Source organism: Bufo bufo, chromosome 9, assembly GCF_905171765.1.
Source record: "Bufo bufo chromosome 9, aBufBuf1.1, whole genome shotgun sequence".
Classification (NCBI taxonomy): domain Eukaryota; kingdom Metazoa; phylum Chordata; class Amphibia; order Anura; family Bufonidae; genus Bufo; species Bufo bufo.
This window is the reverse complement of record NC_053397.1, coordinates 74037872-74055771: the sequence shown is the minus strand read 5'-3', so window position 1 is coordinate 74055771 and position 17900 is coordinate 74037872. Positions and strand designations below refer to the sequence as shown.

At 44.9% G+C, this 17900-nt stretch overlaps 1 protein-coding gene across 1 annotated transcript in view; it reads right to left on the bottom strand.

Annotated features, from left to right (window-relative positions):
* Positions 1 to 832: 832 nt before the first annotated feature.
* The window catches only part of SLC30A7 (solute carrier family 30 member 7), a 39541-nt gene continuing 22473 nt past the window's right edge, over positions 833 to 17900 (bottom strand). Inside the window, exons 8-11 of the mRNA XM_040406953.1 lie at positions 13156 to 13291; positions 7153 to 7243; positions 2709 to 2858; positions 833 to 1309 (exon numbers count right to left, since the gene is read on the bottom strand). Coding sequence (XP_040262887.1) covers positions 1262 to 1309; positions 2709 to 2858; positions 7153 to 7243; positions 13156 to 13291 — 425 coding nt within the window. The 3' untranslated portion in view covers positions 833 to 1261. The remainder of the gene's footprint in view (positions 1310 to 2708; positions 2859 to 7152; positions 7244 to 13155; positions 13292 to 17900) is intronic.

The following is a 17900-nucleotide window of genomic DNA, read 5'->3' as shown; positions in this document are numbered from 1 at the left end:
GAGAGGAGACACTGGATGCGTGGCGTTTTCCCTTACTTTGGAGGCCCAGTTCTGGAGATAGGAGCAGGTCCCAGAGGTGGGACCCGCAAGTGTCTGACATTGATGGCCTATCCCATCAATAAGCCATTGATTTCAAAATACAAAGAATAAAAAAAGAATAAAAAATAACTGTGGTGGAGGATAAAAGCAGAATGCATTTTCACCTAAGTATTCACGTCCCAGGACATAATTCTCTAGCCCTTGTGCTGAACTTGAACCTCCATGGAGAACGCTGTACACCCTGGAATGAGAATACAGTTATCCCATGGTCTAAACCTCATTGCCAGAAGATTGCTGTTACGTCCCATAAAAAAAGGCAAGTAGAGTCTGTGCAAGATCAACAGGCGGACATCACCTCATTTTGCATCATGTTCCAAGCTCGATATGTAGAATAGTAAGTCACAAGCAAGGCGACGTTAAGAGCGACTCTCATCCCTCCTCGTGCTGCCGGAACTTCAAGTTTCCCAACTTTACGGTTGGGGAAGGCACTTGGGTAAGAATTCTGTCCAGTTTCCATTTGGGAGGGGGCGGCGATAACTACGTACATAGTCTATGATCAGTCTCCTCACTGGCAGTGTGGATAGTTCAGCTATGTGTAACACTGGTCACAGATATCTACACTTCTTACAAAAAATCCTTGTTTCCTTTTGCAGGAGATTCCGAAACAGAGGGCTGCAAACTATTACAAAGCATTCCCTGCCATGCAATAGACTGCAGCCTCCTATGTGCTGATAGGAAGGACGGCCAGATTAAAACCATTCGTACCTGGACATGAGATTTTTTTTAAAATAAATTCTAGTGCTGCCCTCGGTTTCTAGATGTGGAAGGTCCCAATGTGACTTCACAGTACAAGTAAATCCAGAGTCCATATGCCTAAGGTGCTTATACACTAGATGGTACGACTGGGAGAATGATTGTATTTAGGATGGTATTACATTTAAATATAAGCCCAAACAAGGCAACAGGTATCCCGTGGACAGCGACCCGACAAGATGCGAGAAGAAGGCAACGTCTGACATGCGGTCCGTATTCTGTATAAAAAAAGTAGACTTGTATTTGAAGAAATGTGGCACTAATGGGAGACCCCTCTCCAAACATGGTCATCATGTGGAGATACTTGGTCCCAATGGGTGCATCCCTGCAGTGGCTTTTTCAGAGCATGAGCTCAGGTCCTAGTGTTAACGTTGGTGCTTTGGTCCGGAGGAGGAGGTCAGATGAAGGTTTACATGGCTGCAGTGTCTATCTGTACATACAACTGCCTGACGCCAGCCTACGGAAAAAGAGGAGAAAAAGAAAAAAGAAGAAGTTTGAAGTTAGCAAGCCCACAATTTTAGCTTAAAGAGTAACGAAAACTTTGTATGAAAGTTTAATAAGATGTCCCTAGTGCCCCAATAAAATTTTCTAATATACTTTATTAATTAATTTTGTATTTTTCTTAGTCTTTTCCCTCCTTAAAGCACATCATTCACTGTGCGCTTAAAACCTAGTTCTCTGTACACTGCTAATAGCTCAGCGGTGTACGGAGTACGGGCTTTGACATTTTGCGAATAGGGCCGCAGCGCAGAGAGTACGGGCAGGAGCACACATTGCTGCTGCTGCCCGTGCCCCCCGGAGGATTACCAACTGCTGGCATAGCACATGGGTACCCATGTACTATGCCGGGATTAGCTGAGCGGTGCGGGCTCCTTCTGCCTGCTCCGCTAAGCTAAAAGAACTGCATGTCACCTCTCAGATTAGCAGAGAGCACGGGCAGGAGCAGCAATATGCGCTCCTGTCCGTACTCTCAGCGCTGCTGCGGCCCCATTCATACATTTCACAGTCCGTATAGCGGTTTACATTAAACTGAATTTTAAGCGTACAGTGAATGGTGCACTTTAGGTAGGGAAAAAACTAAGAAAAATACAAAATTAATTAAGTAGATTAGAATTTTTTTTTTATTAGGGCATTTAGGGACATCATGTTAAAATTTCATACAAAAGGTTTAGTTACTCTTCAATCACTTCAGTACCGGAGTGTTTAACCCTTCCTTACCAGGCCAATTTTTCAGTTTTAGCAATGGGCCTACATAACTGCAAATAGCCATTTCTAAGCCAACCTAAATTTATTTAATGTTATTTTTCACGGGGCACCCTAGACCTTTCTTTTGTGCCATTAGGTGACAGATATAACTTTTTTTTTTTAAATATGTTTAGGAAAAAAAAACATGAAAATTATGAAAAAAAAAATATTTTTCTTTTCTTATCAATTATTTTTAGTTACAAAATATTTTGAGACAAAACAATAAACCATTGACGTATGTTTGTATAGTGAAAATGGAGGCCATTTGTGTAATTTATCTACTGGCTGGGCCCACAAATGATTGGAGCGCATTTTGGCAGCCTATATTTCTATTGCTGGTTCTATGGCACCATACTGCTAGTACAGATGTAACAAAACCAAAACATTAGAAACTGCTTCAAGGTGACTTTAAATGTTGACTAAGGTATTCATTTTGGGGACTTTTTCACATTTTAAGCTTTAGGCCTTTTTATTTAGTCTCTGGGAAAACTGAAAATTGCCACACCCAGAATATGCTGTGATTTGAAAAAGAAACACACAGTCTATACACTGCACATAAAATTGTTGCTTTTAGGGCATTTTAAAATTTCCTTTTGGGTAAAATGTCGTACCTGGGTGAAAATATTATGAGTCTGACTGAGAATCCAGCGAGCATCCGCCTCAGGTCCTACCACCAGTTTCAGGGTCCCAACATAAACATCAGTACAGAGAGTCCAGAAATGTGGCTCATGGAGATGATAAACCCCCTGCAGCTGCTGCACCTACAAGATAAAGGAAAAAACTAAAATTGGAATCGTATCTTCTTCTATAAGATCCATACATGGAGAACACACACACACACACACACACAACCCCTATTTTATAACCAAGACTCCAATATCTAAGAGCAGGGGTAGGGAACAACTGGTACTCCAGCTGTTGTGAAACTACAACTCCCAGCATGCATAGAACTCCCACAGAAATGAATAGAGCATGCTGGGAATTGTAGTTTCAGAACATCTGGCCTGCCAACGGTCTAGAATAAAACAATTTGATCATCATTTAAAGAAAAGGCTTCCATATTTAGTCATTTCCTTCACCAAATTATACCAATTTTTCCAAAGCCTGTACTGATTCAGTGAGCCAAACTCTGGCAATCACCCACACAAAATAATATAAAATACATTTTTAACGGCTCATGCACACAGACATTTTCTTTCCGTGTCCGTTCCATTTTTCTGGGGACCGTATTTGGAATCGTTCATTTAAATGGGACCGCAAAATAAAACAGAGGTTACTCCGTGTGCATTCTGTTGCCGTTCCGCAAAAAAAAAAAAAACACAGAACATGCCTATTATTGTCCGCATTAGGGACAAGGATAGTACTGTTCTATTAGGAGCCAACTGTTCCGTTCTGCAAAATACGAAATGCACACGAACGTCATCCGCATTTTTTTGCGGATCAGTGTTTCCCAGACTGCAAAATACATATGGTCATGTGCATGAGCCTTAAGAGAGATCCTACTTCTGGAATCACTGAGGTACCATGTGCAATGTGCTGCTCCAGCCTGTCCTCGCTGCAGCACCTACTGTAGGACACAGAATCCGTACACCACATACATACATGGCTGGGATGTACAGGATATGTATGCGCTGCAGTGAACAGGCCTGTTTTGATAGGAACACAATATGATCCATTAATAAAATGTATTACAAAAGGATTTCAGAGGGATTAGTAATAGTTTAAGTCCCCTTTCAGACAAGCAGGTGTCACGGTGCGGACTCGCTGCTGGGGTTTCATATCATTATATTGATTTATGATGCTATAACACTGACCTAATACTGTTAGTGTTATCCAATAGATTCCAGAACTGTAAGGGTTACATAGCATCATAAATCAATATAATGCTATGCGTCCCCGGCAGCGCTGGAAGTTCAGGAAGGGTGGTGTGCTGCAAGTCCACAGCATGACACTCACTTGTCTGAAAGGGGACTAAAAGAAAACCGTTTGAGGGTTTAGAAACACTTTAAAAGGGGTTTTCTTGTAATTAACTATTAATTAAATGCCCCGAGCCTGCATGGCCAACTCAGATTCATACCAGCCAGGCCATGGACACTGGCTCCTGTTCCTCCATCTTGCAGCCCCATGGCTTGCTTTCTTCTGACTACATATGGACATGGTCACCAGTGCTGTTGCAGCAAACGACTGGCTTCATTGGAGACGTGCCGCTTTGGCATACATTACTGCTGAAGCCAGTTATTGGATGCTGCAGCACACAAGACCATGTACATACTTGTTCGGAAGAAAACAAGCCATGGACAAGAAGATGGAGGAATGAGTTTCAGCGTACAGGACTGGAGTGGCAGAGAGCAGGTAAGTATGAATCTTTCAGTAGGTGGATGCATGCTAGGGGCGGGCATTCAGCTGATTATTCCTAGAAAATCCCTTTAGGCAGATATTTATATAAATTTTGGGGCATTTTTACATTGTGGGGTGTATAAAAAAAAAATAAAAATTTGACGTCATCTCTACAAAGCTCATTGTACCCCTACTTTTCACATAAGCATGTAACACTCCAATCCCAACAGTCAATAGCTGAGGTCAATAGGGATAGCGACCACAGCATCTGAGCAGTTTGACAGAGGGAGTGAACGTCGTATATCTTCCAATCAAAACTTCACCAAGTACTAAGAATGGCAGCCGGAGACTTTCTGAAGAGTCCGAGGTCTACCAAGTCACAGCAGGGTGACTAACAAAATGGGGCACAACTAATAAGACCAGCTTTTTACGTTGGTCTTAGTTTTCCCCCTTGTGCTGCTGTAGGATTTGTCCAATTTGCCATGGCTGGAGTCCCGACACGGCCCCACGCTCCGCCCACCAGTTGGACACAGCGTGAAACCAGCCGTGAGACTAAATATTGTTGCACGGCCAGTTAAAAAAAAAAAAAAAAGGACTTAGAACAATTTTTTGTTCCAATAGTCACAAGTTCCTTAATAAATGACCTCCAATGAGTCTGAATACAGATTCACGATGATCCTCATATGGGCATATAACCCGGTTATCAGCAGTTTGTTCAAACTCTACACATAATGGCCAGCGGGTTGGTTAGGCACCGTGTACCACTGCCTTCCTGGTTACATTATATCTCCACCTCTGAAAAGCTTGTCATCTGTTGGGGTGCATGCGCTGCAGCAAATGGCTTGTGGTGAGAGGGGCCACCGTGATACAAGCCGATAGCACAACCCTTTCTAGCAATTAGAAGGGTCACAAGTTCAAACCAGTAAAAAGCTTTTAATGTTAATAAACGAGAACAATTAGAAGTTGATACAAAGATAGAGTGGTCCCTCAAACTGTAAGATTTTTTAACAAAAAATGGTGCATTGTCAGTTGCATATCATTGTGGTGCAGCTTTTGCAGTGATTTATGTATTTGTATATTTTCATCCACACACTACTCCATCTTGTGTAGGATGCTTTTGTGGTGCATGTGGTCCGCTGCCGACAATCCTCCATTGAATGCACTTTTGCGGGGATTGCCGCTAGTAACGGATCACATGCGGAGGAATTGCTCCCCCGGTTATAAACACGCCACAGTGTTTGGGGTTTGAGCATTTCCTCCCATTTAGGCCACTTTATTTTAGAGATTTTTCTTAAAATGGTGCAAGGCCTGATTCTAATCTAGGGATCGACCGATATTCAGGATTTTCAAAGTGATCGGTATCGGCATCTACCAATGAGAGGAGAGAGGTGAAGAGGGGCTGTGGCCACTGCACCACCAATGATGTTAACTCCCTCATTCATTCAAATTCAACAGGAGGCGGTAGCTGGCTGCAGAATCATATAGCCGCACCCAACCTCTATGACAAGTAGCTGCCATCCGCGGCCGTTAACCCCCTCAGGTGCGGCAGGGGTTAACTGCCACGGATCGCAGCTACTGCTCAGAGGTCGGGTGAGGCTAAAAGATTCTGCAGCCAGCACCCGCCTCCTGTATTTGAATTAACGGCAAATTATCTTCATTGGTGGTGCAGAGCACCCCCCCCCCCCCCAACCCCAGTATTAAAAAGATTGGTGGCGCAGTGTGCCCTCCCACTCAAGCCCCCCCAGTATTAATCATTGGTGGCAGTGGCCACAGGGTCCCCTCCTCCTCATTGGTGGCGGTGGCAGCTTCTGATCGGAGCCCCAGCAGTGTAAGCCTCGGGCTCTGATCGATTACCATGGCAGCCAGGATGCTACTGAAGTCCTGGCTGCCATGTGCACAGAGCAGCAGGGAGAGTGTAAAGTCCTATTCACCCTAAAAGAGCTCTATCAGAGTGAATAGGACAAGGGTTCTAGCCCATAAGGGGGCTAATAGTGAAGTGTATATATTTAAAAAATAATAAAAAACACACACACACACACACACACACACACACACACACACAACGGATTCTGTAAAAAAAACAGATCCTGTTGCATCAGTTGTCATCCGTTTGAGCCATTTCCGCCTGAGATCAGTTTTTAGAATGGAAAAAAAGTCCTGCATGCAGTACTTTTGTTTCAATCTAAGGCTACTTTCACACTTACGGCAGAGGATTTCGGCAGGCAGTACCGTCGCCGGAACTGCCTGCCGGATCCGTCAAGACGTATGCAAACTGATGGCATTTGTCAGACGGATCAGGATCCTGATCCGTCTGACAAATGCATTGAAATGCCGGATCAGTCTCTCCAGAAAAACGGTATGAGCATGCGCAGACCACAATGCCGGATCCATTTTGCCGGAACACTCAGGGCGGATCCGGAATTAATGCATGTCAATGGGAAAATGCCGGATCCAGCAAGTGTTCTGGAATTTTGGACTGAGATAATACTGCAGCATGCTGCGGTATTATCTTCGTCCTGAAAAGTCACAAAGACTGAACTGAAGACATCCTGAACGGATTACTCTCCATTCAGAATGCATGGGGATAAAACTGATGAGTTTTTTTCCCCCGGTATTGAGCCCCTGGGACGGAACTCTATACCGAAAAACAAAAACGCTAGTGTGAAAGTACCCAAACTCAAAACATCCACAATGATACAGAAGACCAAACATACATACCCGCTGGTAACATTCTGGAAGTAAATTGTCCAAAACTGGGGGAGTTCTCTGCATCAGGATACCGATAGACTGCTTGAGTAACGGAATAACACTGGAAGGCAAACGGCAATTGGTTAGCTGAACCGGATATTTAGGAAGTGCTGAAATAGCTGTGTAACATACGTCTATAAACACGTCTTCATATTCCCCGAATACCAGTCCATTTACAGCAACCTGTAGTACATACTACCATCAGCAGACGTCACAAAGAATTTCCCTTCAAACTAGCGAGAGCAGTTCTGCCAAGACTAAAATGTCCATTTCTATTTAAAAGGAAAGCTAAACACAACAAATGCGCAAAAAATATCCCCAAACTTCCTCCCATCATCGCCTCCTTCCCTTTGATCCTATTTTATTTCATAACGAAATTAAAATTAAGGCATCTGTCAAGAAACCTTCTCTAGGTGTCCCAGAAGATCAGCCATTTCCCCTTCTTCCTCCTCACTATCTGGGGCCTGGCTGTAAGACAGCTGGCTTCAGCAGAAGCCTCCCCCTCTGCCCTGTCTGCATTTACATAAGGATTAGGGTGATGTTTGGGCGTTGGCTACAATAAACCACAGCAGGAACTACTGCACTAGATGTAACCCTCAAAGCCATATACAAGAGCATACCAAGTGTGGGGAGGACAGCAAAAAATATATATATATATATATTTTTTTTAAATTAACAGAAGTGGTGTAAGGGCTCTTTCACACTTGCGTTGTTCTGTTCCGGCATAGAGTTCCGTCGTCGGGGCTCTATGCCGTAAGAATCCTGATCAGTTTTATCCTAATGCATTCTGAATGGAGTGAAATCCGTTCAGGATGCATCGGGATGTCTTCAGTTCCGGAACGGAACGTTTTTTGGCCGGAGAAAATACCGCAGCATGCTGCGCTTTTTGCTCCGGCCAAAAATCCTGAACACTTGCCGCAAGGCCGGATCCGGAATAAATGCCCATTGAAAGGCATTGATCCGGATCCGGCCTTAAGCTAAACGTTGTTTCGGCGCATTACCGGATCCGACGTTTAGCTTTTTCTGAATGGTTACCATGGCTGCCAGGACGCTAAAGTCCTGTTTGCCATGGTAAAGTGTAGTGGGGAGCGGGGGAGCAGTATACTTACCGTCCGTGCGGCTCCCGGGGCGCTTCAGAGTGACGTCAGGGCGCCCCACGCTCATGGATGACGTCATCCTGGAGTGCCCTGGGAGCCGCACGGACGGTAAGTATACTGCTCCCCCGCTCCCCACTACTACTATGGCAGCCAGGACTTTAATAGTGTCCTGGGTACCATAGTAACACTGAACGCATTTTGAAGACGGATCAGTCTTCAAATGCTTTCAGTTCACTTGCGTTGTTACGGATCCAGCAGGCACCTCCGGCAAATGGAGTACACGACGGATCCGGACAACGCAAGTGTGAAAGAGCCCTAAAGTGCATAAAATTTATATATATATATATATATATATATATATATATATATATATATATATATATATACATATATACACATACATACACACACACACACACTTTGTGTTATCTCCACGCCATCATTTCACACTGATACTAATACTCCTCCAGTCCAGCACTTAAGTTAAAAGGCGGGTGAAGAAAGACGTGGGGCCTATTATAACTTCTACTTCCTCATATTGCAGATGGGCACGAGAGAAACAAAACAATCACTTGCTTATTTGGAATTATTTCAAAATCTGCCCGCTGATCACGAGGGGGGTCACCTGAGAAGCACCCGGCCCTTTGATCTTTCAATACTGAACATCTGAGCGACTGGTTTTACACTGAGGTTTTTTCCCCCCCTAAAAGTTTACGTGAATACGTGCGAGAAATGTGAGAGAACAGGGGCATGCCCCACTGCATGATGTGTCACAGAGGTACTATATGGCTTCAGCAGAAGCCTCCCCCTCTGCCCTGTCTGCAGAGTAGGAAGGGGGGTTCTGATTTCTGTCCTATACTTGTTCATTTAGCAGACAATTTACTACAGGAGTGAAATGGTGGCATGCATTTGGCCGGCATCCATGTTTTGCGGATCTGTAATTTACGGAAAGCAAAACGGATACGGTTGTGTGCACGAGGACTGGGGCAGAAAGTGCTGCAGACAGACATCGGGACAGGTGTATTTCTTGCTTACTGTAAAGGACTCACTTACAGGTTTCATGTTCTGTTAAGTACGGTATTAAACCGGTAGCAATGACTGGATAGTGTCAGACTGCTAGCAATCCATTGATGACTTCTAGCAGGAATAATAAAGGAATAGCACAAGTGTGAATTGTTATTACATAGGGAATGCAAGTAGTCTTGCAAGGTCCTCTTTAAATGGTGGGGGGCAGTTCTAGGGTATCACACCAATAACCTATCCTTCCCACGACTGACACGAGAGACCTGAACGCACATTTACCCACGGTCACGGCTTGCTGATCAGCTACAATACTCTGCATTTACATAAGGATTAGGGTGATGTTTGGGCGTTGGCTACAATAAACCACAGCAGGAACTACTGCACTAGATGTAACCCTCAAAGCCGTATACAAGAACATACCACGTGGGGAGGGACAGCAAAAAAAATAAAAAATTTTTTTTAAATTAACAGAAGCGGTGTAAAGTGCATAAAATATATACACTTTGTGTTATCTCCACGCCATCATTTCACACTGATACTAATACTCCTCCAGTCCAGCACTTAAGAAGTTAAAAGGCGGGTGAAGAAAGACGTGGGCCTATTATAACTTCTACTTCCTCATTTGACAGATTACAGATGGACACGAGAGAAACAAACAATCACTTTCTTCTGGGGAATTATTTCAAAATCTGCCCGCTGGTCACGAGGGGGGGGGGGGGGGGGTCACCCGAGAAGCACCCGGCCCTTTGATCTTTCAATACTGGACGTCTGAGCGACTGGTTTTACACTGGGGTTCCCCCCCCCCCCCCCTCAAAGTTTACGTGAATACGTGCGAGAAATGTGAGAAAACAGGGGCATGCCCCACTGCATGATGTGTCACAAAGGTACTATATGGCGGCACTCCGCAATGTACTATATGGCGGCACTCCGCATCGCTGTTTGCAGGGGCCCGAGTTACTAATAATGTGCAGCAGCCAATGTTATTTCTTTCTTTTTTCTTTTAAAGGCTGCTGCAGAACCTCTTTTTAAAACAGTATAGTCGAGATCCCACCATTGATTGATGGCAAGTGCCTTCCTAAATTTTCAGCAGCATCCGGGGAGGTGTCTTATGATGTTCTGCAGCAGCTAGGAGACATAACTATACAATGTCTAATGATTCTCTTCTCCAGCACACTACAGCTGCAGTAAACATTAAAAGGGGTTGTCCAGCCTTAGGCCTCCTGCACACGAACGTGCGCCCCGTTGCCGTATTGCGGACAGCATTTGCGTTCAGTGTGCATTTCGCATCACGGATGCAGACCCATTCACTTCAATGGGTCCACAAATCCGGAATGGTGCGGGACAGAAGCACGGAACGGAACGATACGGGAGCACTACGGAGGGGTTTCGTCCCGTACTTCCATTCCGCAAAAAGATGGAACATGTCCTATCTTTTTGCGGAACGGCCGGATCGCGGACCCATTAAAGTGAATGGATCCGCGATCCGATGTGGCTGCCCCACGGACGTGCATTGCGGCACAAGGCGCACAGGAGGCCTTATTTTAAGTGAGGCCATCATTTCGGCAGAAGTCTGCCACCCGCCTATCAGCTGTTTGATGTAGCTCCGTCACCAGAACTACACAGCCCTCCTCACTGCAGCATTGCACCTATTGTCGCCAAAGGGTGCAGCGCTGTAATAGGGAGCTTCCTCCACCACAATGCCGATGGTGCTGTGTAGTTCTGCCGCCGAATTCCAGCAACTGATTGGCGTGGGTGACAATCAGCTAGTGACGGCCTATCTGGAGAATACGCCATCACTTAAAGGCAGGACAATCCCCTTAATGTGACTTTGCAATGGCTTACCTTTGCTACATCTGTACTTCAGGGTTGGTAAAAGAAATTACATTTATTTGCAGGATTATTATTTAAAAGGGTTATTATCACACAATCTAAATAAAACTAAAAACGGCAAATCACGTGTCATCATTTCAAACGTTGCAATATAGCGCCCACTAGTTTTCTGTCTTCTGAAAGCAGTGCCCACCTTACAGGCAGATGTGACCCATGTGCGTCTCTCCCTCTACATTACACGGGCGGGGAGAAGGAGCTTAGGGAACAATTCAATACCAGATCACTCATTTGATCTGGAGCAGAGGGGGCTAAGGGATCGGGCGATGCACTATTTATTGTCAAACGAAGCTCCGCCATGCGGGTCTGCGAAAAAATACAGGCAGATAGATGGGCAAGATGGTGATGGGGTGCAGTGCTGATGTCTGCCCACAGACCATGGAACAGTCATGTGGTAAGGAGCAAGTCAAAAAGTATAAGACACTGCATTTTCAATCGATTTTTATTTATTATTATAACCACTGGAAACACAAGGCTCTATATACAGATCACAAGTGAAGCCACGTCCTGCCGGTCCTGGAGAAATCCCACGTGAACTGTAGTCGTACAGGAGGTCACTTTACCTTCAGTGAGAACACATTTACAGCAGGGATTGTAGAACATCTAGCGTCCATGTACTGAGGAACGCAGACATTTAAAATTTGACTAAACGCACACCGGCGTGACTGTTTCTTAAAGTGCCACAAGATCAAGTATTGCCCACTCTATAGAAAAAGGATGTTGGGGAAGTAGTGAGGCATGCAAGCATTGAGTCACCGGTACTAATCTACATACTGGAATATTCCCTTAATGCAATATGAATGGGAACAGAGATGTGTTCAGTTATTAAAAAAACATTCAGATTTTTTTTTTTTTTACACTTTGCTATTGGTGAATCAGAACAGAGCAGAGTATCAGAAGGAGGAGACATACAACGTCCTGACCTGCCCCGACTGTTGGATTAAAGGAGTCGTCACACGGAAAATATTCTGCTGTTTTCAAACCTGCAGCTGCATCGGAATACTTTTGTAATTTCATGTAATTTATAAGTTTTGTATAGGCACTGCGGTATTCAATAAAATGCATTTGTGTTGCACCACCTCCCCCCCCCCCCTATTTTTCTGTCTACCTCACTGAGATGGTCGCACATGCTCAGATCTATCCTTCCACTGCCTCCTGAGCTGTTATAGGTAGACAGCAGCAAGATTAAATAGGACACACCCTCTAAGCAGCCAGCCTGAACTAAATCGAGCAGAACACTTGGAGCAATGAATAGGGAGATCTCTGGATCCATGTGAGGTACAGGGCTGGTTCTAGCTTTGTTAGAGAGTGTCATGTACTATGTGAGGTCTATTTTTTACCTTAATCGTGGGATAATCCCTATAAACTTTGTTAGTCCTTTAGTTATGTGCTAGAATATCAGGTTTTCTAGACTTAGAGGACCTTTCACCTGGATATCCTTAATCTAATTATTATCCTACCTTATAGTGCGGCCCCCACTGATGTCTTGGCATATATTTCTTTTTCTCTAAAGAACCCCCCGTTCGTCCACGTTCCTCCCCGTATCTTTTGGCGCCTCATATGCTATTGAGGTGACTCGGTTATACTAGGCGTGGACTTGTATTTTTCCTGGTCGTGGTTATCTTCTCCCTGGCTGAGAGTGCATCCAATCAGAGCGCACCACTCATAGCCAGGGAGAAGGAGCTCAAGTTCTCGCGAGAATCGCAGCTCCTTCTCCCGTGAGAACTTTAGCTCCTTCTCCCTGGCTAAGAGTGGTGCGCTCTGATTGGATGCACTCGCAGCCAGGGAGAAGATGACCAGGAGAAATACAAGTCCACGCCTAGTATAACAGAGTCACCTTAAGGCGCCAAAAGATACGGGGACCACAGCAGACGAACTCTGTTCTTGATTAAGGATATCCAGGTGAAAGGTCCTCTTTAAAACCAACAATACTTCTGGACCACAGGGCTCTATAGAGAACACTCACCTGACAAAGATAAGTAAAGCGATAAGCATTGAGCAGATTGGATCTGCAATCATCCATCCATACCGCTGCATCAGGATAGTGGAGATAATCACACCAACGCTCCCCAGCGTGTCCGCAACAATGTGCAAAAATACCCCTTTAAGAGAAGAATGCAAACATTCAGCGCAGGTATCCGTTACACTGTAAACCAGGGTCTTAGACATATATAATGTGTATTATTAGACAACATCATGTTTATCAAGGTAAAAATGTGGGGGATTCAATCAGCACAACCCTATATGTAGGTGCACATCGCTATGGCGAAATACATATACAAAGAAAAATGCAATAGCACTCTGCAACCAGCACTCCGCGCTGCCTCCATGCTGGATGTTGAATGAGGCATTGGTGTACATTTTGGCCAAAGCGTAATAAGCCACTCACCACGTCAAGGTCGCCTCTATGAGTGGTCCCTAACACTAGTTCCTACCTGTTTATGGGCCATGATAGCCACACAAAGTCCAGGAAGCGCAGATACAGCATGCACGCCAGGCACACTCTGCTTTTAACCCCGTCCGGTGCCGTGACAGCTTTCATCGGATCCAGGGATGCAAGTACCAACATGCATGCTGAGCCCACTATATACTTCTCCTGGAGCCAAATAGCTACTGGTAGGCCTCTTTCTTTGTATATGTATTTCGCCATAGCGATGTGCACCTGCATACAGGGTTGTGCTGACTGAATCCCCCACATTTTTTCTTTGTAGTATATATTGGAGGCGTGGCGATCTCCATGCAGTCATGCACACCTGACCAGTTAGTCTGCCCTGGAGGTTGGTTTTAAAGTCAGTATAAAACTGAGTCTACTTCTACAGGGCCTACCAGTAGCCATTTGGCTCCAGGAGACGTGTATAGTGGGCTCAGCATGCATGTTGGTACTTGCATCCATGGATCCGATGAAAACTGTAACAGCACCGGACGGGGTTAAAAGCAGAGTGTGCCTGGCGTGCATGCTGCACCTGCACTCCCTGGACTTTGTGTGGTTGTCATGGCCCACAAACAGGTAGGAACTAGTGTTAGGGACCACTCATAGAGGCGACCTTGACGTGGTGAGTGGCTTACTACGCTTTGGCCAAAACGTACACCAATGCCTCATTCAACATCCAGCATAGAGGCAGGGCGGAGTGCTGGTTGCAGAGTGCTATTGCATTTGTGTCTTTTTCTTTGTATATGTTTATCAAGGTGTCCGGCCACAGGACGCAACTGACGACAATTTAGACACCTGGTGCACCATACCTCGGGCGGGGCACAGTGCCGAACCTTTTACCTCTGGATCGGGAAAAAATAAAATGCTGCCATCAGCATTCTTTGACACAATACAACCAGATTGCCAGCCACATGTGAAGATATTTATATGTATAACTACCTACAGTTCCATTTTCAGGGACCATATGAATGCCAAAGACATTACGTCGCATGAACAAGTCCTGTGTGTATTTAAAATAACCTTTTAAAGCCTACAGAGCGTCATTAGGGCCGGCTCTATGTCGTTGCTCTCTCCGCTGTCGATTAGCTGAACACTGTGCACATTTGCAATTGTTTAATATATATTTAGAAGAGTCAGAACGCCATTGCTGTGATACACCGCTCCAAATCCCTGTAGACACCAGGATTTAGAAGGGTTCTCCAGAACCCAGATGTTGGGTTCAGCCTCCAGAGATGCCACATCACAGATTATACCGCTGGGCCGAAACGTCCACTGATCTGTACCGTGGATGGATTTACTCTACATTTATGCCTGGATCAGAACTTTTAGATGTTTCTGTAAAATAAAGTGACACTATAATTGCATTATATCATTGGAGTAAAGCGATTCTTCTCTAATCACTGGGAGCCCACCCCACTGGGGAAGTTACGCCGAAATGTGGGGTTGGCGTCATCCTGGCTGCATGCACCATGGGTAATGTTACTTCATCATATTTTACGGCTTAGTGAGTTGGTTCTTTTCTTTAGATTGTGGGCCTCCTATATCAGTGATCAGCAACCTCCAGAACTCCAGGTGTTAATAAACTACAACTCCCAGAATGCTTCATTCACATCTATGGGAGTTAGAAGAGCAGCAAAGCATGTTTGCATGCTGGGAGTTGTAGTTTCACAGCAGCTGGAGTACCAAAAATTGCTGATCCCTGTCCTCTATATTACTAAACATAGCTCCGTGTCTGGGGGTTGATGTCCTATTTGTTTCCTTACTGCCATACCCTGTATGCCTCCAGCCTCCTTTCAATATAGGTGACCATTATTATCTATTCCCGGGTGGTGTGGGCAGGGGCTACCGGTGAGGACGCCTTTTTCTGCCCCTCATCCTTATTTGATGCATTGTACTTTGGAATGAATTGTTCACTAATAAAGATTTTCATATTTTTGGTATTTTGTGGCTCATAATTTGAGTCGTTTTTTTGCCTCCAGTGTATGCAGTGTTCAAGGAGACAAAAACCATTCACTGTCTGGAGGAGTCTGCCTAATGTCATCCTTCAGAATAAGGCCCATTGTGACGAGGCAGATCATGGTCACAATTGACAGCGTTAAATACTGCATTTTTCAGAGCATTCATTACACTTCAGCACTTGGATTTTTCTAAATTTCTTTTGACAATGGAAGAAATTCAAAGTCAGAATCCAAACGACCTGCTGCACACTAGTGTTATACTGCCCCCTGCTGGACATTTATAGTGATGCACAAATCTGTCAGCAGATCTGTACCTATGACACTGGCTGACCTGTTTCATGTGCACTTGGCAGCTGAAGACATCTGTGTTGGTCCCATGTTCATATGTGCCCGCTTTGCTGATAAATGAGGGGCGTTACGTTACACCTAGATCAGCGCGCCCCGTAAATGCTGTGCCCTCTGTACTTTGACAGGGCAAGGTAGTGAAAAGATCACACCTGGCCCTGACTTCTCCTAAAGTCAAAGTGCAGAAGGTGCAGCATTTAAGGGGGGGGCGCCTGACCCTCTGAGCCCCCTGTTGCTCATTTGCACATAATAAAACATAATTTTTTCTCAGCAATGCGGGCACATATGAACATGGGACCAACACAGATGTCTTCAGCTGAAAAGCGCAACAGGTCAGCCAGTGTCAGGCTACTTTCACACTAGCGTTCGGGTGTCCGCTCGTGAGCTCCGTTTGAAGGGTCTCACAAGCGGCCCCGAACGCATCCGTCCAGCCCTAATGCATTCTGAGTGGAGGCGGATCCGCTCAGAATGCATCAGTCTGGCAGCGTTCAGCCTCCGCTCCGCTCAGCAGGCGGACACCCGAACGCAGCTTGCAGCGTTCGGGTGTCCGCCTGGCCGTGCGGAGGCAAGCGGATCCGTCCAGACTTACAATGTAAGTCAATGGGGACGGATCCGTTTGAAGATGACACTATATGGCTCAATCTTCAAACGGATCCGCCCCCATTGACTTTCAATGTAAAGTCTGGACGGATCTGTTCAGGCTACTTTCACACTTAGAAATTTTTCTAAGTTATAATGCATACGGATCCGTTCTGAACCGATGCAAACGTCTGCATTATAGGAGCGGATCCGTCTGATGCTCGGAACGCTAGTGTGAAAGTAGCCTCATAGGTACAAATCTGCTGACAGATGTCCTTTAAATGAGCAAACTGAACTCCTGGACTACACGAGGGCTTCAGTCACACAATGGGCTCATGTTTACTTGGATTGGCTTACATCACTTAAGGAAGAGGAGGAAGTTGGAATGATCTATGGAGCAAATGATAAAATGGTGTACACCGCTAAAAATCTCAAAATACACCATACGTGCAAAAGAAGAAAAAAAAAATCTAAATCTACAATTTCTAATTTTTGTTGTTGCACCATTCTCACTTATTTTACATAATAAATATGGTGCAAAATGAGCACCCTTCGAGATCTCACCCTCTGTTATGTGCAAATTAGACACGTTTGCAACTCTTTCTGGGCAGTTTAACACAAAGCAGCCCCGAACCAGTTGAGCGAACTTGTGGTTTCAAGTTCGGCGTACAAGGTTCAGGTTATCTAAGGATTCTGTGGTAGCGGAATCCATAACAGAATTCTTAGATAACCCAAACCTTGTACGCCGAACTTGAAACCACAAGTTCGCTCAACACTAGAAGCAATACATTCACCGTATTCTCAGTCTTAGTCCGACATGCATTTTATTAATGGATCGCATGCAGACCCAATAGGGCTGCAAAAAAAATACAGGAAGTGTCCTGCAGCTGTACCGCAAATTATAGGGCATGTCCTATTCTTGTCCGTTTTGTGGACAACAATCGGTATTTTGACAACGGGGCCTGCAGAAAGTGCAAGATGCACGTGGTCGGTAACTGCATTCTACAGATCTGCGGTTTGCAGACAGAGAAATGGATATGGCCACGTGAATGTAGCCCAAGGTGTACCAAAACATTTTACAGGAGACCGTAAGGGCAGCAGTTTATTAACTCAAGCTAAAGAACTTCAGGTTCTGCAAAAAGATAAGGACCAAAAGTATACAGGTAAAATAAAAAATGGTTGAAAGAGAAGTGCTTTGGAATAGCCGAGATGAGACTCTTGCCTTAAGTCTACTGAGATGCAGAGCAAAAAAAGGCATCCCTGAAATATTGAAAAACATCTGCAGGGAGGAACGGTCCAGAAAACCTGCTCAACTTTATGCAAATCTCCTTTGCAGGTACAGAAAACTGCTGCTGAGGGAGGATCTATGGTATATTCAATTCAAGGGTTCACTTAGGC